The sequence below is a fragment of the Gavialis gangeticus genome, unplaced genomic scaffold (genome assembly GCF_001723915.1).
Source record: "Gavialis gangeticus isolate Ggan-Ray unplaced genomic scaffold, GavGan_comp1, whole genome shotgun sequence".
Classification (NCBI taxonomy): Eukaryota; Metazoa; Chordata; order Crocodylia; family Gavialidae; genus Gavialis; species Gavialis gangeticus.
Genome location: NW_017729032.1, coordinates 77,292,846 through 77,315,977, shown reverse-complemented (window position 1 = coordinate 77,315,977; position 23,132 = coordinate 77,292,846). Strand labels below are relative to the sequence as shown.

Here is a 23,132-nt window from a genome sequence, read left to right as displayed (position 1 = left end):
GTAATCTATGAGGGACATTACCAGCTACCTGTTGATTCTGTCTTTGTTCCATCTGCTACTGCACAGATTGTAGCCAGCATGTAGTCTGCTAGTTAATGCTGTGTGTCTGTGTAAAGCGGATGGGACTGCAGAATCCCTGCTTGGAGGGGAGGAGGGAAGCAGAAGCCAGGCAGATGCCTTCAGTCTCTGTTGGAGCTGCAGCCAGGGAGCAGAGGGGAGGGGCCAGCTCTGCTGTAGAGCAGAGAGCCCCACCCAGCCCAGAAAGCATGCCAGGATGCTGGGGGACTCTGATTTAACTTAAACGAGCAAGAGGTTTGGGACAGACGTAACATAAACCGGTTTGACCCAAATCAGTTAAGATGCTACATTCTACCAGGTTTATCTCAAAGCAGTTTCAGCCATTTTCAAACAGGTTTATGTGCATTGAACAGCTGTTCTGTTACAGGTTTAAACCAGTTTCTGATCACTTAAAACTGTTTATGTGTAATGTCTGTCCCTAGCCCCTGAGCCTGATCAAGCTATTTATTGCCCCCCAAATACTTCCCCTGGACTTGGCAACCTCCTCTGAGGACCTGCCCTAGACCTACCCGTCCCCCTCTGATTCTGCCAGCCCCTACCCCTTCTGAGATAACCATGATGAGCCCTGCAGCAGTGAATACCTGCACACATTGCTCCTGGTTTTGATTTAGGCAACCTAACATAACCTAACTAATCCTCAAGCAGGTCCCGTGAATACTTGTTTGCATCCTTACACTTCTTCTGAGGCCCCATTAAGCTCATTGGTGATTTCAGTAGCAAGGAATGCCAGATCTGTCTGCAAAAGGGCAATGGAATGTAAAGATGCTCTTTCTATAAGCTAGAAATGTTAAAATGGCCACATGGTTTAAAAAAGAAACGATTATGATCTGTCTACTAAGTACAATGGTTACTATTGTTCATATACAAATAATGACCTAGGTACTTAGCAGATGGACATGGGCTGTTTGCTCCCCAAAACTAAAATATGGAATAAATTTGTAATAGAAAAGTAGAATAATGATAGATGGTTCCATGTAACACTTTTTGTTATACATTTTTAGTGAATTTTTTTAAAAAGCAGAAGGCAATGGCACAGAAAAGGCTGTAACTTATCAAATAAGCCTATGTGATATAGAAGTTTTTTTACAATATGATCCCTAAATGAATATTAAATTGAAAAACAATTCTGCTGAAGACCTAGTAGTAGGTGTGGATAATATTCTTGGACATAGGATAACCTTAAGACCATTTGGCAACTGCAGTTAGTAAGTATGTAACTGTAGATTCAAGGATCTATTGAGGTGTATTTCTCCTTGGGTCTAGGACAGACATTGCATTAACCAGTTTGCACCAAATTGATTAAGTCTGATACTACATTTAACCAGGTTTATCGCAAACTAGTTTCAGACATTTTGAAACTCGTTTATGTGGACTGAATGTCTGTTCTGTTACAGGTTCAAACCAGTTTCTGATCACTTAAACCTGTTTGTGTGTAATGTCTGTCCCTAGCTTTGCAGCATACCATACTGCAGAGGTACTTTAATAAACATTCTCCTAATGAAACCATGAGAGCTGGAAGCAAAATGTTTTAATCAATGAATCTTTGACTACCCTCTTTCTTAACTCAGCAGGCCTTGCAGCAAATCACATCTGTGATGCCTGTTCTTATCAAGGTAAATAGAAGTTCTTTGTGGACACATATTTCTGAACTGAAACAACCAAAAAACAAACAATGCCCCCCCCCAATAATACATTATCACCCCCTGATCTAAAGAGCCTATAGAAAAGGAGTGTTCCTAGCAACATTATTTGTTAAGCTAAAACAGAATCCACAACCTGACTTTGGCATTGATTATGAAAAAGAAAGATTTTGAATATGAAAAAACCTGGAAACATTACTTCCTAACTGTTGATGTGGGAATGTTTTTTCTAACCTTGAATTTAAGATGTTTGTGGCCTGGGTATGATAAGAAATCATCAAAAATGAAAAAAGGGTGATATTATGTTCCCAAGTATGAATGATACTACAAGCATTGGGGAAAACATCTTTCAAAAGGTTCATTTATGGCTCATTAACTTCCTGATCCATTTCTGTGTGCACTACTGATACTAAACTGACCTTTCACAATTCAGGCTCCACAAGCACTGCAAAGAGCCATCTCTGCATTATTGTCATTGAAACTTAGCCTGTAGGGACACATAACTAAGTGAAGAAAGATACTTTTAGCTGCTTTCATGTCTCTAACACAATAAAGGATGAGAATGAGATATTTATCCCATGAGTGAACGCCCTGAAGCAGTTATATGTGGTTGGCTTAGTGGAGATCTAAGAATCTTTATTTGACACACTGGCCACTTTCCAAATGAGAAATCAATGATTCTGTATTCTGAAGCAAAGGGAAGTAAGAATAGTTTATGACTCTTTGTTCTACATATAGTATGTATCCAGCCAAGCTCTGAATTATAAAGAGTTGATGACGGGAATTCAGCAAACAGCCTCACGTCAAATGAGGACAGACTTCAGTTGCAAAAAGTACATTCTGGCAGGCGTCTACACAGACAGTGGCTTGTTGGCTTCTGGAAGTCAGCCTTTATGGAGATACATGTAGCACAAGGGCAAAAAACAATAGGGATTTTCTATCCTGAGAAAAGTCAGCTAATTAGATGCAGGATGGTTTTGTTCCTGTGTAATATATTTGCAGAAAATATGAGGTGGGTGAATAGACAGCCTAACAGTATGGCTGGTCAGCTTAGCTACTGCTTAAAAGAATCAAAACAGATATAATCTATGCTGAAATAATAGTAAGCAAAGTATCTGGTATTTACATATATTTCCCTAATACTTGCAGTATTTGTATCGTTTAAATCTGAATTTAAGTTACCAGAAGCAAGCACCATTTTCTTGTTTATTGGTAGAGTATTCCACTGTGGAAAACGAACCCTCCCAGGACTCCATGCAGTTCAGTTTGTTACTGTTATGCCACAGGGGTAACAACAGAAGAGGCTGAATAAGAGCACTTATAAAAAGCTCTTGCACATGCTATTTGGAGCATTTGCCTGGTGCTGAAATAGAACATATTTCAGTCTATTTGGGGTCGCACATAATAGCAACATCTCAAACAACCAAACAAGATGGTCACACTGTTCCCCAATGCTTTGCTTACCTCTATTAGTCAGGAGACTGAAAAGAAATATAGCTAAACAACTAAGAAAAGAAAGCTAACCTGTATCTTTTAAATTATTTTTTCCATTTGTACACTCAAACAGTGATGTGATCTTTCTGGTTGGGCTGACAACCTTTAAGAACTCAGACCCTCATTTACAATGCTTTTGGTGAGTTCACATCAGACTACTAAACCAAACTGTCCTATTACTGCAGTTCCATACTCTTGTGAGCAAATAACAGCCTTTAGGGCTTCAACGCATCAGCTGCTTAAAAGATAAACCTACCCAGCTTGATGAGAAGTCTTCACCACCTTCCTGTTGAGAGCAAATGGTCACACACATCTAATAAATGAAGCAGGAACTGTCATTTTTTTGGCAAACTGATAACTAGCTGCAAGAGCCGCATTGCCACAAGTTGCTTTTCCAAAGTAATTACCATCAGGCTCCCTGTGGTATGCAGCGTTTAACACATTTCTTCTGTGTTAATGAATGCAAGAGTAGGCAACACCACTATTAGTAATTGCTTTTTATTCGTAGTCCTCATTTTCCAGATAGGTCACATTAAACACAGCCATTAAACAATAGCGGTTGAGATAATCCATACAATGTATGCTGCTTTTGATTGTTTGTGTTGTTCACCAATGACCTGGTGCAGCTTTGAGCCATACGGGGATATAGGGACTGATATATGTGAACTGCTAACCTATGGAACAGTTGGGCTAAAGAAGTTAAAACCTTAGACAGGTTTCATTCAGTTACACTTCAGATCAGCAAATCATGATAGCCAAAACTCACATCTGAATTAATGCACTGATAAATGCTGCCTGATGTCAAAAGAATGTAATTAGACAATAACGAGTAGGAATATATTATGCCAGACTTCAGACTACTTGTTGACCTCAGCAACTTCTACTCCATTAGGCAACCAACAGCTTGAAAGCTGGTTTGAATAAAGCATCCAGCTCCATTACTAGCATCTGCATGACTTTTATGGTTATATTTCTGAATGGGCAACCTCCTGCACACTGTAATGGCAAATCACAGTTAAGGATACGCTCACTTCTAATGGACAAGCAAAGTAAAAATAATATTTTTAGTGAATTTGAACCCCTGGTTTGTTGGTCAACATCTCTTTGAAATCAAAGGAAATGATACTCAGTTATTTGTATAAGTGGTATAGATTTCCAACTCATAATTATAATTTTCAACTCATAATTGACTGCATAATTTGGTTAGCTATCTAATGGGCTTTTCTCCATATCAGTTATCTTTTTCTGCAGTCATCTGCTGGAAGGTTTCACTTAGTATTAAAAATCACTTTCAAAAAGGTGCCCTATGTACATAGAGAATACAGGAAATAATTCATGGACCCAAGCTTTAATTATGTCTCAGCTCTTCCTCTCAACACTTCCTGGTAGTGACAGTAGGAAGTTTGAAGGATAAAAAGTTAAATTAATTTCCTCCATATATGTTTTTTTTAATCGCTTCCTCTGATTCTGACTGACCTAACAAAACCCATGTTTGTATAAATTCTATTGGTTGATTATGTATTGCTCCTAAATTCTGATATTACAATCTTGGATACCCTCACTGGAAGCAATGTGCCAGTGATCCACAACGCAAGGCAGTTGTCTGCCAAATTAAATAAAACAAGATTTCCTAAACTCAGCTATAAAGCCGTGAGTCATGAATTCTGAATTACCTCACAAGGGTAAATAAATAATCACTACTAAATACAGATAATGTGTTAAACAGCTAAAGCTAGTAAATCACTAGTGACAGAGAGCCTTAAGGTAAATTCCTTTCACACTAGTATAGCCCTTTCTCAGAAGGTTGTGTTTTTATGACTTCAGACACATACAATGAATTGTACAATTGGATACTCGGTGTTAAAATTGTTTATAAAGCACAGAAGACTCCATCACTTAAGTTTTGCTGAATGATGAATCTCGCTGCCAGAGCTAAATGTTTGGAACTCAAAGACTAGAGCAATGGGCCCTACAGAAATTAGTATAAAAGACAGATGAAATTAAAAAGGGATCCTTTCCACAATGGAATTTCAGCTATCAACATTGAGTCTCCTGGCAAAAAAAATATTGTAGAACAGTCAGCCACACGTTCTAGATACCTAAAATTTTCTAAAACATGGAACATAGTTTGATAAAACACAGACTAGATCATTTGTTCACACAAAATTATAGGTTTTCTAAATGAAGCTTTTGGAATGGCCATCTCCAAGAATCAAATAAAAGTCATTGTAGGACTGATAGATATGATCATTATTTTAACAAAATACCTGGCATCATTACTATCTGTTGGCTAACTTTGTTCCTGAATTGAATAATACTGTTTAAGTATGGCTTTGGGGGATCTGAAAGAGCAAACCTAGTTTTTGTATAGGTTTAAAAATATGACTTACTTTATAGCTCGAATATGACTCAATCCAGGACCACAATTTTCTATGCCGGTATATTATGGTGCTATATCACAGAGTTTTTAAAATGTCTACGGGAATAATGTTTTTTCCTTTGCTGTTCCTTAAACTTGTGCTCATTTCATTTTAAGCATATATTTAAAAGTGATATTTTTTTCAGCTTTGACTTGGAACCAGTTTTGTAATTTATCAAACACTATGAAGAAATTTAGAATGAAACATGGAGAGTAATTCTGTCTCATTTTTTCCCAAAGAAAAAATAGCAAAATAATTTAAAATAAAAATAAAATAATACTAACCCAGACCCATGACTCTACCAAATCTTCACATGTTCTAAGGAACCAGACAAAACAGTGTTCATGCCATGTGGGCATTGACTCATTTTCAGGCTCTGTACTTAGCAGTAGCATAAACATAAGCATACTAAGATCATTTTTTAATTCATACAAGAACGTGATAGCAAAACAAATTGGTTGCATATGTGTTTTTGGAAAAAAGCAAGGAGGTTTCAGGTGTTGGTTCAAGTGTAATTTTTGTTATTAAGCATGGGTTTGCAATAGAAGCTTCTACAAGGACTTGCACATAACCATGACTGATGGATGTATTTGTAGGCCGTTCAGTTAGCTCCATCAGCTGACTCAAACACATTTTGAATGGATTATGTACTGCAGTACTTTGTAGACCATACATTAAACAAGAGACTTTGCTCTGAGGCACTGCTTCCCACACTCCATGTGGAAAAGGAAGCAGGAAAAACAAAACTCATAGAGTTCGACAGCTACTGAGGCAACACTTGCCATTTACAATATAAGCCCAAATATTTTTGCAACACAACTATATATTAATTTAATAAAATACACAATATAGCTCTTATACACTCAACAATTTGGCTCATATGCACTGAATCTGCAATAAATCAATAAAAATATGTCATTTGATGTAAACACACTGAATTTTCTTACATTTGCACATTTAAATGATCATGTGATTTGTGTGGATGTCTAAGACATTTTCACTTTCCTGAGCTATTTTAGTGTCCACAAATGAATAAAAAAGTGTTAATAATGTTAATCATTTTCATTTATTACCCTTCAAAGGTAACTATTTCAGCAAACTTTTATTATACCTCAAATTTATTTAAAACTTACTGCTAACTATTTATATTTTTGTTGGACACTAAAATGCTAAACAGACACTAAAACCTTTTTTTTCTTTTTATCAAGTGAATTAGCTTATGTGTGTGCAGGACAAAATGGACTATATCATTTTACATTTAACTTTAATATGATATGAAGTGTGTTACTAATGACCAGGATATGTTTTGCTGAAAAATGATCTGGAATGGGTTTTTGTTTGCTTTTCTTTTTTGTGGTAGGTAACTTTATACAGAAATGTTTACCACAAATGAATGTTAATGTTTGGTGTCGCTTGGACTACTACAAGATCTTTTTTAGGACTTTCAGTAGAAGCCTGTGATTACTGCTGGAAATCCATCACAGATCTGAATTATTCAACCCTGTTTTTCATGGGGTTTACAGGTAAACAGTAAAGTCAGCATCAACTATTAAGGACAGTCTTAAAAGAGCAGACGTATTTCCATTCCTCCTTTCTCATACCTTCCTATCAGATTGTCAAAATGGCACCGTCTTTCTTCATTTTTTAGTTCTTAATGTACTTCACTCTGTCCTAATGAAAGTTTGGTCAAAACGAAACCAGTGTTATCTGTGAAAAAGAAAGAGCAGTGAAAAGAACATACTTGTGGGCACTTCAGATGTTCACTAAAAGCCTTAAAGCAGCATTGGTCTTCCTTCATCCCTGTAAAACTGTTACAACCAGGGGAGATTTTTTGTTTTGTATTTAAATCAGCAGAAGAGGCAAATAATGCCAGCCTGTCCCCCCTTTTTTTCTCACTTTCTCACAGCCACAGGGTCACTTCCCCGACAGTCCTGTAAAAGCTTGTCAATTTCTCTCACAACTTCCTCTGCATCCACTGACTCTCTCCCTAGATCCCGGTTTGAACGGTCTAACTGCTCCAGAACAGAGTCCATCTCACTTGAGTCTCGGCTCACTCGGGAATGTACATCTGCAAAGACCCTAGCCATCTGATCTGATGCAATGAATGTAGTGTCTCTTGACTGTTTACTAGGTGATAGATACTGACTGTCAGTTGACAGGTACTGGCTGCTTGGTTCAGCCAAGGCTCCTGATTTTACTTCACAACCATCCAGTGGTCCTTTTGTTGAGGTGCAAGGCTCAATGCATGTCTTGGTTGGGCTGTTCGATGCTGAGGGAACCTCCTGAAGAAGAGGACTCAGGGCACGTTTGGCTTTTAAATAAGGTTTAACATTGGCAATGAGAATAGTGTGCTCTCTCTTGTCTTTTCCAAATGTACAAAAAGTCTTTTTCCCGGTGGGATTCACAGTTTCGTAAGTCTCAGTCTCAACATTAGCTTCAACTGTGGGTACAAAGAGATTTGTGCGATAATCTGCATTTTCAGCCTGATTAGCTGTAGGGAACTGTGGCATCCAACACCTGTCGGAATGACCGAGGACTCTGCATTCATCTGTACAGTTAACACACTCTTCTTGTTCTGTAAAGAAGAAAAAAAAGGGGAAAAAAAGCCTGTAGTTATTAGGGGTTCCTTTAAACTAATACAGAGGATAGAATTAATTCTCAGTGGGCTTGCTTGACCTCCAGGTTCTTAATTATTAAAAAAAAAAAAAGCAATAATTAAAGCATTTCAGGAGGAGTGCAAAAACCAACTGGTTGAGACAATAGATTTATATACTCTATTCTCTAGGTATTAAAGTATTCACATAGCCCAAAGGAAGTAAAAAGGGGTCATTAGAGAATCACTCTCAGTGGAATTGAGCTTCATCTGTAAACTAATCTGCTGTAGAAATCTGTTAGGCTTTGTTCTGCAAAACTCATCCTAGAAAATAGTGAACAGTACTTAAAGAACTCAAAAGGCATTATCAGGATTAATTTTTTCAAATCAAATAACTGAGCAATGACTGGCTTTTTGGAAATACAAATACTTTACAAAATCAACAAGCTGAAGTTTCATTTTTGTCACCTCCATTTTGTTTCTAATTGTTATGGTGGGTGACAGTCATGAAATAAAAAGGTTTTCTTAAAAAGTCTACTTTTCCTGCTGAGTAGAGAACTGGAATTTTCTATCAGTATGCATTAAATATAAGCTTGTCAAAAAGTGCATATTGCAATTTTATTAGACTTGAGTATGGATCATGTAATCAGTTTTCTCCTTTTTTGTTTTGGAGCAAGCATGTGAAAATGGATTTACTCAATACGTATAATTTGGAAGAATGACAAACCATGACACACTATGTGAACTGATAATGCTGTCAGTCTGGATTTTTATACTTCTGTTTTATCAAAAAGATGATGGAATATAGCTAAAGACTTTTTTTTTTTAATCTACTGTATTTTAGAGCCTAAGTTTGGGTGCTTCCAGTCTTACAATTCAATTTAAAGGTCTACAGGAAAACTTTAAAAAATGTATTTTGGCTGTCATCTTATGCCAAACCAATATTTCTGGACTGCCATTATTTATCATATAACACTACTGTTTATGTGACTCTAGCCCTATGTCAATACACCAGAACATTTCAGAAATATCCTTTGAATCTCTTTTTAGGTAATTTTTGATTATGAAGGGAGCTATACTCTCATCTTCTCAGCCAATCCTGAAAAAGTGTATCTTTTTTGTCTTGTGGTTTGAGTTTCCAATACAATGTTCCCCATCTGCCAACCATTTCAATGAGTTAAAGTTAACAGAAGGACATACAATCTTGGTCTTTTCTTTCCTTTCCTTTTTTTTCTTTGAAGAAATTGGTATCCATAATGTGTTTACATCTAAGATTATAATAGGACTAAAATTCTGAATTTGTGTTTAAGAAGGTGATGCATTTATGTATGAATCTAAGATACACACATATGGGGCTGATTCTGAGAAACGCTGAGTTTTTGAACACTAAGGCCAGATACATGCAGACACGTGCACTTTGTGGTGCCACAAACCTCTTTGCATTGCATAAACCACACTTGTTGCACATTAAACCATGTGCCCCACTGCTAATTTTCAGCGCTGGAGCAAAAAAATAAAACCCTGCAAAAAAAAAGCACCAAAGTGACGTGTGCTGGGACAAATACCAAGATGGGGGCTCCACATGTCTCAGCGCCAGCCCAGGGCTGCCTGCTGCCCCATCTCAAGACACATGGTACCCCAGCCAGGTAGGGCGTGGCTGGCAGGGGGGAAAACAGTGCTTCAGAGCTGGGGCTCCACAATGCGTAGATACAGAGGAGCAGGCAGCCCAGGGCTGGCTGCTCCCCCGTCTCCACATGCTGCTCTCCAGTTGGCTGCTCCCCAGGCCCCAGCCAGCCCCTCCTGCAGCACATGGAGCAACAGGACAATGTGTTCTGCTGCAAAACGCACCAGCAGGGGCATGCACTGCAGCACAGAGTGACACAAATGTGTGTTGCTCCTGTTTGTACTGCTGCAAATGCATGCCCCTGCACATGCAGACATGGCCTTAGGGAACATCATTTTTTCAGGAACTGACCTCAAACACTTAATAATCTTATACCACATCATCATGGAGATTAGAGTTATATAAACATCCATTGCACAATGATGCCCACAGAATAAAATACAAAGGTTCATCTAGAAAAATGAAATACTGTAACTCAGCCTTGATTGTAAAAAGACACGAATCAAGCATGAGATAAGTTTAAATCACATTGTATTATATTGCTTAATTATGACCAAGGATCCTGGTTTTCTCTGATAAAAAAAAAAAATCCCCATTTTTTTTAATTAAAAAAGTAACTAAAAATCCACATTTTTCCATGATTAAAAATGCAACACCACTAGTAAACATATATCTATATATATCTATAATTTAGATAGATAGATAGATATCAATTGACCGATCAATCAATCGATAGATACCTATATATTGATTGATATATAGATATCCAATACAGTATATAGGATATCTATATATAGGATATCTATATACAGATATAGATATCTATATACAGCGGTGCTTCATATTAATCACAGAAGAATGTGAATTTTGGGTTACTTTTTTAAATCTGAAAACTGGGGATTTTTTTTATTAACAGATAAAACCAGGATCCCTGATTAAGAGATCAGTTAAATTATATTGAGGGAGTAAGCTTATGTGTATTAATAATTATATATGCAGTGTGGAGAGTGTATGCTGTGCTTTATAGATGTTCTCTGCTCAAAATGCTTAAAACCTAAGATAGCCAAGATAAACAAATACAAGACAAAGAACATCACTGAAGGGAGAAGACAGTTCAGAAAATCCTTAAGGAAGACAGTACAGCAGGATTTCTGAAAGAAATAAGGATTGTACATCTGAGGAAGAAGCAACTGGGCAAAGAAGATGAGGTGAAGTGAACATTGTGAAAACCACGGAGTAAAAGAAGGTAATGAAGTGAACAAAAAAGATAAGTCTGAGGAAAGTTAAAGGACTGGGATCGAAAAATATGAATGAGATGAAAATGATATGCACGCAGACACACAGCATTATGTATGTGACAATAGTTTGTTGACAGAAATGCAGAGCCATACAAGTAAATACATTTTTCATATACCTGCCATATATTTATGTATATCAGGTCTGCTTCTCCTTTCTATCCTCTAAGCAGCTTCAAACAGCTGCCACTTAAAACAACCAAATGAAATATTAACTGTCAACCCTCTTATCTCCACCCCCCATCCACACACACAAGGGAAAACATTTTTAAACCACTCCAAACCAAACTAAATAGAACTTCCCTCAGCCTGCAAAGATATGCAATCAATAGTGGCATATCTTCCTGACATTACACAGTCTAAGGTGCAATATCATTTTCCGGACAGATATACAGTCCAATCCATCATAACCTTGAAGACCTATACCATTAAGGGGAGAAGCTAGGTTTTACTATGGGCAGACAAGGTTAGTATTAGCTACGGTAGACCTTTAAATACTATATTATGTATGGCAAAAAACTCCATCTCTCTGGAGACTTTTTGATTCTTAAAATGTTGAGGTGCTTGCTTACAATTTCATAGTCATACATTTGCTTTCCCTCTGAATTCTATATAGTTGGCTTCATGATAACTTAAGGCACCTGCTTGTATGGGTTTATTAGAGTTCTATGATACAAAGAATGAATACTACTGTTTGAAAATCTTTAAAACATTTCTAAAATTATTTTCCTGTTAAATATGTGACATACAAAGGATACATGACAATGTGATAGAAAAGTTGTATGGCACTGTTACAGTGTCTCCTGAATAACTCACTTATTTCCTCATCTCTGAGTTTTGCTTTGTAACCTTAACAACCTTTTAATACATATTTCGTTTGGAATGTCTGAGGTTTCAAAAAAAAACATAGGACCATCAAATATTATATTAAATAGGTAGCTATAGTAGAATGCTCTGTATTACAGAATCAGTCTTACTTCCCTCTCTGCCCTCAGTTAATCATTATATCAAGACAAGCCAGCTTTCTTTGCTTCCTTTCCTTCACACCACCTTTATTTTTATGGAGAGAGACAGTGCTGACTATGAGCTTCCTTAACACATACCATGTACATATTGCCCAGGGAAAGCTGGCAAAATCATGCATATTATCACACAGCCCAACACAACCACTAAAAGGCACGTTTAAAAAGGAGAGATGCTAAATTTCACATTTCCAACAAGGATCAATGTGGCATCAGACTTACACAAAAATGTGTACATAATTATATATGTATATGATAATAAAATGTATTTTTCACTGTCTCATTCTCCAAAACATTTGAAACATGCTTTCTTAAAAATATTCCTTGAACTGAGAACAAAACAAACTTCAGTCCAAAAGCTAAAGAACCCCCAAAGTATACAAAACTGAAAATACAATATGGAATGGAGCATATATAGAACAGTGACTATAGATCTGTCTCTGTACCCTGTCTTTAACGTACAGAAAAAGACTACAGTTTCCACATGTGACTAGGGTATATATAAAGATTAACTCTGAGGCTAAAATCCCCAGTAACTTTGAAATTCCTAGCCTATTTGAATTTATATGTGTGTTCATATATATAGAAAATAGTTCCATATGTGTGTGTGTGTGTGCGTGTGCGTGCGTGCATGCATGTAATGTACTGTATTTACACTATTCATTTTATCAGGAAAGCACATAAGCAAAACCGGTGATTAATATACTCGGTAATCCCTTTAACTGTAATATCTATTTTTTACATATTTATCTATCTCCTCTCTCTTGTTTCCTGAATTTGCTAAAGCAGTTTTTATACTTGCATTCATACTTGCAGTATTGACTAACCTTCCATTTCTGCTCCCTGGGCATCCTAGCACTGGCTGAATTAAATATGAAGCAAAAAAGAGAGAATAGTTTTGTGAGGAAACAAATACAAGATGACCTTGAAGAGAAAACCACCAGGACTGCATGAGCTTTTGCTCTACAATGCTGAAAATCTGTAGCTTTTTACTTCACTCTTTTATGTCACATCATAAGAAGCAGATTTGGAGTATTGATTATCATACATTATAAGCTGCTCACCTCACCATTAGCCTGTAATTTTGACTGCTGCAGCTAGCAGACAGTGAAGAAAATCGAACAGGCACTTTTGTACTAGCAGCAGAAACTATAAACACAAAGTGAACTATCACCGCCAAGGGCCAAATTAGTATTTATGAGAAAACAGAATCAATTTAAAGGTAAAAATAAATATATAAAATAGGTCATAGGCAACCCTGTACAGCAAGGTGCACTGGTAGGGTGATATGCACCATCGGTCTTTATCTCTACTCTTGTCTACCTCCTGTTGAAAATAAACCCTTAACAATCCAAGTGTGTACAATAAACAGCAGCAGCCTAGAGGCTTTTGCAAATCTCTGGAGCTTTAAGGGTAAACAGTCAGAAGTGCTATATGCACTTTAGGGAGAACGTATACTAAAATAGACCTGCTAAATTATCAGCCATAGAAAGAAAAGGAAACAAGCTACCTGGAAAATTATAGTTACCTAGATTGGAAATCTATAGTGGAAAGAATGCTAATATAACATAAGAAGAAGGCTTGCTGGCAAAATGTAGATTTTATCATGTAAAATATATATTTTTGTATATAAAGTGACTTATTGTTTTAAGCTATAACAAAAGCTAAATCAAACAATGGTCTTTTGTACTAAAGTTACAATAAAGGATACTTTTGTTGTGCTTTCTCTTTCCCTATTCTTTCTCTGGTCCTTGAAAAGAAAATAGAATAAAAAATGGTGGTTTCAATACAGTTCTGTTTACAGAACATGCACCTTGCACTACAATAATAACTGGTTGTGGTTTCATACTGCTGGTTCCTTTCAAATAGGTATAACAAAGAAAGAAATATCATTATTTCACTTATTAATTATATGAAGTTCTGATATGGATAGCAAAGCAAACAAGTAAGTTTTCAAGATGTTATTTCTGATTTACATCATTAATACTATTTCACATTAATTGGCTGCTAGATGTTTATGTTAAATTGGTGAAAAAAAGGAAAGAAAACAGCTATAGCTATTATACGAGCAAATATAAATCAACAAACCACCAAAATCCCAGCATACAAAACTATTGCTAGAAACACCTTCTGGGCTATATTTATAATTAAAAAAATCTTTGCTAATTATATCAAATTTCTGTACATAATGTAATAAGTCATATTCATGTTTGTGCGTATGTGCAAGGTTGCACTTCACTTCAGTATAAACAATTGCATAGTACCCCTGTCCAAAAAAATCCTACAATACTCTGCATTTACAGTAGACACCCTTGGTCAAATCCTGTTTGCTTCACACACATTTCACTGAGTGGTTGACCTGGTAAATGATGACTGGAGTGCGTTTTTGGCCTAAAATTTCATTCTTATACTTTTTAACAAGTGTACCCATGTGCCACTGTGTAGGGTTGGAACAGGGCTATACAAGAGAATGATTAGGTAGATAGGTAGATATATTTTGTAACACAAAATGTTTATTGTAAGATATAAACATTCAAATCAGGGCTGTCCAATTTCTAGGACCTGATTGAGCCCCATGTTCTGGAGGCCATGTCAGTGGGACTGACAGGCTGTGTGGCCTGCACCAGGCGATTCATGGGCCACCAAGCTGTGTAGATGTTCCCTTCCATTGCTGCAATATGTGTTCTCTCCTCCCTCCCCACAACTGGTGCACCATGCAGATAGAATTGCCCATTCTTCCCCTCTCCCACTGTAATGTGTGCCCTTATGGGTATCCCACCCAATCCCCCACTGCAATACCCTTCTCCCCCTGCCGGTGCAGCTTGGACTCACCCTCAGCTGGCACTGCACTGCCCTGCCCCCTGGGGTGAGCACAGGAAGTGGCAGCCAGAGGAGGGAAGGAGAGCGTGGAGACCCTGGCTACTCTTGCAACTGGAGCCAAGGTAGGGCGGCAGCCGGATGAGAACCTGGGGACCGTAACTTAACCTCTTGCAGGCCACATGCGGCCTAAAAGCCACTAATTGGACAGCCCTATTTTAAATAATAAAGGAAAGAACAAGTAAGAGTATGTCTTCATAGAACAGTACAGTGCTCTGAAGAAATACCCCAGGCTAGTATGACTAGCTCAAGCACTGAAGTTTACACAGTGTAGCACCTTGCAGAGACACCCAAGTTGGTTCTGAATTTGAATACTGCAGAACCAGAAGTGATACAGCTACATCAGCACAGTGAAATAAGCCCTACATCAGCACAGTAAAATAAGCCCTACTTCTCAGCAACTTATCTCACAGTGCCATGCTAATTTGGCCATACTGCTTCTAGTTCCACAGCCAGTGCACAAAACTAGTCTGGGGTATCTCTGCAAGGTGCTGTCTTACATGGTATCTGCTTTAATTTTTTTCCATAGATGAACAAGAATTAGAAATTCTGTTGTTTTTTTTTTATACAACATTGTTATTTTCTCAGCTGATGCTTGCATAACCTTCATTCATCTCACATATTTAATATACTAAATGCTTTACCTTCTTTCAAAAAACTTGTAGTACGAAATCTTGGTTCTGCAACAATCAGGAGAAGTTTTGCCACTGATTTCAATAGGTTTATTATTTCAGCTTTGGTGAAACACTCTTATTTCTGATTTTTTTTCATTTGTTCTCCTTTATAAATATTGAATATAAAAAACAAATAAATACAACCCTACAAGCCACTCACAGAGCACTCACATGTCTAAGGAGTGACAAACTGTGGGACTGGGCCTAAAGCATGCATCATCCTGTTCTAAAAGCAAGTGGCTGCAGACAATGAAATTACTGTCCAATCCTTGCTCTCAAAATGTTCTCTTTCTTACTGCATTACAAAATGAACAATATTTTCTGACCTCTGTCACACATTAAAGAGAAAAAAGATCTGCCTTTGGATGCATGTACAGAGTTCATACTAATTTCCTGTGGTACAGGATTCACTTAACCTTTGGTTCTGTGGATGCATATTTATTATTGAAACTATTTACATTTGAAACTCAGTAATGAAATAGTTTCATAGCTCTCTGGATTGTACATATCTTTGGTTTGGCTGCACACAAAATAATACAAAGTAAAAAAAAAATCAGAATGCACTTTGGACCAATAGAATAAATTGTTTTAGAAATTATTTTAGTGTCTTGACATATGACATAATATTAAATATTGAACACCTAAATGTATGTGCATATCTGTATAAATAATTGAAAAATTAATTGCATAGATTATCCAAAAGTGAATATCAGTAATTTTCCTTTCAGAACTACAGCTAATAATCCCTGGAATATGATCAGAAAACCTCACAGAAGTGATGTGGAAAGGGTGTCTCACTTTTGATTTGAGGGAGACAATTGCCTTTACTGAAAAAATGTGAACTGAAAAGATTCTTACTAGGTATTTATTATAGAGGAAAAATCATGCTTTTCCTGACATGTCTTACATAATAGGGTTATATGACACTTGTGATGAGAACAATCAACTAAAGTACTACTTCTGAGGTTTGATTCCTATTTAATTACAATTGATTTTGACATAAATAAGGAGAAGTAAACAAACACTTCCATGCACATGCTCCCAGTTATTAAACAGGGCTGTCTGAAATCTGCATATTTATATTGGCTTGTCTATTGAAAGGCTTCCTTCAGTTAGGCAAAGAAATTAGATAGCAGGATGATTGACAGTAAAACCAAAATGGGCTGCCATTTTTTAAGCTCTTGGCTCTTGTGGGCTTTTTTTCGGTATTACAGCTATCAACATATAAGGATTATTACCCGTATACAACATTGCCCTCCAGGTCTCCTGGATACAGGATAAGGGGAGTATGTTTCTAATACTGATGTAGCATAAAATATTTCAAAGGCAATAAACAGCTGGTGGGACAGTAGAATTAATCCTAGTTCATTGCTGCTGTGCTAGACCATAAATATTTCAGAAGTATTTCAGGGCTGAACTGATCATTAAATCATAGCATATTAAAGAATCTTTAATAAGTAGGCTTTGAAATCATACTGGTTGTTAAAGAGTTAGTGGCAGTCTCATATATTTTTGGAGGAAAGAATAAGAAAATGCACTTGTTACCTGAAAATTTTCCTTCCTCACAGCGGGCTGGTCCACAGATCCCAACAATGGGTCTTTGGCCTCTGCCTTGCTGTTCTGCAGGCAAATCAGACCTGTGAGTCACAGACAGGGACAGCTTCCACTTCCCCCACATCCCAATAATGTAAGAAAGTCCACAGTTGAAAAATACTGGCTAAACCATGGCAAATACCATGTAGCCCAGGAATAACTTTTGGCCTTTGACCCTTTAAACTCTGCTCTTCAATTTGTCCCTGACTGTGAACTGAGTCATTCCCGCAATTTTTAAAAGAAGATGCTTGAAACAGTCCCACCACTATGGTGGAGGGACCCTGCTTCCCATGCAAACCAAAATAATGCTGATGTGTGGTGAGAGCTCTTTCAGACACTGCTGTCCTATTTCAGCTGCAAACAGCTTTCCTACTGGACACTTGCTGCATCAGAGGGGCTCAGGTACTAGGCACCATATTATCTGCTTCTCAGCCTGACAGACAAAGCACCAGATGAACAGGAAAAGAAGCAGAGGGGCTGCTCAAGTCTGAGGAAGTGTTCATTTCCCTCCTACAAGGGAAAAGAGAAATTGAGAATGAAGAAAAGGTTTTGGCTCTCCAGCCCTTTGCCTCTCAAGATGGCTGGGGGAGACAGGTGTGCACCTGTTCTAACATGATAGTTATTGATTACTAAAGGATCCTATACCAGCTGCAGAAAAATCGAAAAGCACATATAGAGCCTCTTCCACATCCTGTCATTAAAATAAGCCATGAGCCAAGCTACAAGGAAGAAGGTATAAGAGTTAGGCTACACTGGCTCTATATTTGCGGAGGGCTGCCCATGCTAAATACAGCTGCTGGTGATTTGCACAGCCTAACCAGCTGGTCTATACTGTCAAACTCTTAGTTTTTAAATTGTGAATATAGTGACTCCTTGCTGTAGAGCCCAAGAGTTGTTTCCTGGAAAAGAAGAGAAACAGAACTGCAACAATTAGCATGACCCAATACATCTATGGATCTATTTAAAAGAACACTACAAACTAACATATTTTCCTTCTCTTGGTCACAGTCAGGTCCATAGATTATACAATGCAATTTTATCTGTATTGCCCCATTAGATGGAATTTCCTTAGTAATGGTATCTGATTGAACTAATTAATTCTTTACAATACTTCATAACATATTAGTTCTCTTTTACTAAGATGCTATATGGTATGGCAGCCCATTAGCAAGTGTATCAACTGATCCCTTATGTCTGAGTCGAATTATTTGATAAACACTATTTGGGTCCCAGTCACTAAAAATAAATAATAGGCTGTACAATCTACTTAGAGATAAAAAAAGAACACATGGCTATGACAGACAAAAGCAACAAATGGGGGAGAAAAGACAAAGGTAATGAAAATATAATCCCACTACTGATAATTCCTAAAGATAATATAGCTTTTGTTAAAGTGTGTGTGTGTGTGTGTGTGTGTGTGTGTGTGTGTGTGTAAAAAGAGCTATTCCTGCCTGACATACAAGCAAGCCACTATTGTTTTATATAACAGCATTAAATATTTTTCCTAGGCTATCAATTGTCTCAACATACAATATCTAGAAAGGTGCAGTTTACTTTGTAAACTTCTTAGAAGTCAGAGAAAGGAGATTTCTTTTTAAGGATGTCCTGATTTGTGGGTGGCACTCAACAAACTGAGAGGTCTCTGTTCCCAGGAGGCTCTATCTTGTTGATATACCCTCCAGTGGCTTTATTAACAACCATAGTATGTAACCATTTTTCTTCTGGATGTGACAGACTGAAATAAGTGAGGTTTTGTGAGAGAATTAATTCACCCATTGCAGGATTACAGGTTTAACATTTGTCAATGGATAGTCAATCCCCTTTTAAATAAGCATCACTAAAAGGTCTGCCGAGCCACTGACACATGTTAAATTAAAGATGTGATGGGATCTGATGTTCAGTCCCAACAATCATGCCTCTGGCTGTGTCACACATGCAGGGCAAGAGGTGCAGTAGTGGGATTGGAGTTTAGTTCCCAAGTACTCCATGCTGCGGGTGCAAGGGAAGCCTTGGACCATGATACTGGGCTCACTCTGACTGGCAAATAGAAAATTTGACTCCCATGCACTCCTGCAGCTGGAACCACTGGCTGACTGAATGTGGCTCCCAACTGGGGGGGATCAGGGAGTCCTTGGCTCCTCTGTTGCAGGAACATATGGAGCCCTTAGCTTCCAAGGGCTACCCGAGCTGGGAGCACTGGCCAGCTGTGTGGAGCTCCCAGCCAGGAGGAACACATTAGAGTCAAGGGCTCCATGTGCTCCAGAGATCAGGAGCACTGGCTCGACATTCCCAGCCACCAGAGCGCATGAAAGCCAAGGGCTCTAATGTGCTCCCCAACTGTGAGCCCCTTTCAGTCTTAAATATCTCCCATGCAGTCCAGGACTGGGAGTACTGGCCACACATAAAATTTAAGGTGCAATAGGAACCAGCCACAAAGTTAGTACACAAACAAAACAAGAAATAAGCCACAAAGTTATTGCACAAAATATGTGTAAAAACGTTGTGGCTTATTTCTTGTTTTATCACACTATTAATTGCATTAACATGTGGCCGGGTCACTAGTTAAAATGTGATTAATCAGTTAATCATATTTTAAGTGTTAGATCTGTCAGGGGCCCAGGAAAACTGTATCCAGATACAGATCCTAAATTTGGCCACTGTAATGGAAGAAAGTACTGCATTTATTCAAATCCAAGACAAGATTTTTTCCCTTCATCAACAGCGCGGGGAACAAGCCTTGTCTTGGATTTGATATCCAAGCCTCGGGCTAGAGCTAAGAGCTACCAGCGCTGCTGCAATCCAGTTAGTGCAGGTCAGGGGCCGGGCCAGGTCTATGGTACAGGATGGGTGGCAGCCTTTGTTGGGTTGGGCAGATAGGTGGCAGTAAAGTGGGGTGGGGGATGGGGAAGCAACACGGGTCAGGGATTGGGTGGGAGATGGAGAAAGGCTGGGGTGGCATCACAGGTAGGGGTTTGGGTTCATTATCAGTTAAAACATCTTATGAGAGATATTTGTTGGAAATGGCTTCAGTCTCATGCTCAACTTTATTTTTCCTGGATGACTGATCAAGAACTTGAAGATTTAGATTGCTTTCTTACATTTTGAAGCATAACTAGGCTGGAACACAGGCCTTAACAACTCTATTGGTGGAACTTGATTGCTTTGATATGCAGCAGTTGAGTAACTCATTTGAGAAACACCTCTTCACCTATCACCTTTTTCATGAATCCACCTCTATTATTGGAATCTTTAAGACAAAATGGTCATTTACATATATTTTGTGCAATAACTTTGTGGCTTATTTCTTGTTTTATACTAAGACCTGTAATTTCTTTGTTTCCCATTTTTTGTAATGATATTGTTCACTGTATTCCCAAATATTTTTCTTTTTATAGCCTACTATTAGTTGGGAGAAGCTCTATCAGGTCATTAATGAACTATGTATATATAATCCAAGGCAAATTCCTTTGAGAAACATCATTAGATTCTATAGCCCTGAACAGAAACAGCATCCACAGACACAACCAATTTGGAAGATGCTGTCAGTTAAATCTTTTTTGAGAGAGGTCCTCCATCTTACTTATACTAACGCACTGTAAAGAAGGTGCTATAATAAGGCATTAAATTTATTAAAAACACCTGAAACAACAGGCACCACTGCAAATGTTAAACTGCCTCAAAAAATCAACCAATGAGTTTGTCCATTGAATCCTTAGGAGAAAATCTTCACTCTGTGGAGATGACATAGTAGTTTACTAAGGAAGAGACACACATGGTATGAAAGGTGATAAACCTATTTCAACCATGCAAAAAATATCAGCCTTCTTGTGCTATTTAGAAAACCATTTAGGTTTACTGGAGCCTTTCACTTTGTTACAGGTATATAATCTAGAATATCAGATACGCTTTTTACTTATAATCTTGGTATATTTACTTTATTTGGACCTTTGATCTTTCTAGTTCTTCTGTGGTTATAGGAAAAAAATAAGCTGAGGGGCTTCTGTGTATCTTTTTAAGTTTGGTCTTAAAGATAAAGGGGAAAAGAGATAACTGGGCACCAGCCAGGCTTGCTTGATAATTTTAAAAGTGGCAATAGGATACAGGTTATGTTTTTCTTGTAACGAAAAATTTTACTTTAATCATAAAGGGGTCCAAAAGGGTGAGGAACACCACACACAGCTACATGGTTCATCCTGTCCCAGGCCAACCCGTAAGATAGTAAAATAGTAAAAAGTTGTTTTTTAAGAGAAAGAAAAAAAATAAATGTTTTTTTTCCCCTTCAGTCTATTTGCTACTGAACAGGTACATAGCATATCACATTTCTTGGATTTCAGGCATGCTATTTAGGTAACAGATAGAATGGCAAGGCTTAAAACTTATCTGTCAGGCTCTCAAGTGACTGTGCAGTTCCCACTGAAGAGGGATACAAAGCAGCTAATTTACTATCACCAGGGGAAAATGTTATAACATAAAAACATTCCCTCCCTTAGCTTGAAAAGTGTCTAGTACCAAGGGAGCCTAAGTATTTGTAAAGCTGATATCATGCATATGCCGCTAGTGTTAACAGTTACACATACACACCTAGCATCTGTTTCTATGTAAAACAGACTTAATTGCCCCAGTATGATTATGGGAAAATCTCTGTCCTAGATATTTAATGCAAAACAAAGAAATAAAAGGATAAATGTAATTTTGGAGAATTACTGCTACATTACCAGTAAGATTTGAAGGGAAAATTTGCTCTTTATCATGGCTGTCAACAAAATAGTTTATTTCTGCCTTCTGAATATCTTAAAATAGAAATGCTGATCTTTTTTAAGCATGACATTTGGTACTTCTTACAGCCTCTTAATCAAACTTAGAAATGGTTCTTCTAGGAAATGCTTGAACTTGAACGTCATTTCCCATTTGCTCTCATCTTTCTTTCTTGATTGCCATTCCTTCTTTTTTCACCCACATCAGCTTTCATTGCACCTTATTATTTGGCTGGTAAGGCAGAAGAGAAGACATTTTTTAAAGCTATACCATAAATATTTTTAGGTTGACCTGCAAGGACTCTCTACAGCCTGGTGTGGTATTCATCTCAATAACAGCGAGAGAGAGCAATACTTCAGTAAAGTACCTGAATTCTCCACATTTTGAAGACATCAAAGGTGACTGCACAAAAATATTTGGTCTGGCAGCTCACGCATTATAGTGCTTCATTAATTATATGATATTGTACATAAGCAAAGCAAACATCCTATCCCCAGTTCTGATTAAAAATGACATTGGTTGACCTGATCTAACAAGTCCACCAGGCAAGCCAGTTACTATAGTCAATGGTACATGGTGATGCGATCAGCATAACATCCAGCTATCTTTGATTCTCAGCCTGAATGACCAGGTACCCCTTAACAGCATGGTCAAGTGGGAGTAGCTCAGTTGGAATGGGGCTTAAACTAATGCTTCAGAAGCTACAGCAAAACATCATGAATGCTCTGCTATTATCCTCCAGTTGCTCCTACTGCTTGATGTGAAATTATTTGTATTTTTGTGCTAATGTTTGTATCAGATGAAACAAACATTAGGAATTAAATTTTTTTAATTAGAAAAGCATGCACAATTTTAATAGGAATAGATTCTTGAAGAATGGCAATAAAATCTACAATGTGTGGGGAACATGACACCCTTCATGTTTCTCAATAATCAAAATTAAATCTGTTCCAGGTCTTCCTTTTTGCAATGCTCTTTTTTACTCACTTTCATTCAAAATAGCCTTGTAAAACCATTCTGGCATTTGCGTGTACACACACACACACACACACACACACACACACACA

The 23,132-nt window shown here is 37.6% G+C and overlaps 1 protein-coding gene across 1 annotated transcript in view; it reads right to left on the bottom strand.

Moving 5' to 3' along the window:
- Positions 1-3,694: 3,694 nt before the first annotated feature.
- PCDH17 (protocadherin 17) overlaps positions 3,695-23,132 on the bottom strand; it is a 146,601-nt gene continuing 127,163 nt past the window's right edge. The window contains exon 5 of the mRNA XM_019524421.1: positions 3,695-8,207. Coding sequence (XP_019379966.1) covers positions 7,525-8,207 — 683 coding nt within the window. The 3' untranslated portion in view covers positions 3,695-7,524. The remainder of the gene's footprint in view (positions 8,208-23,132) is intronic.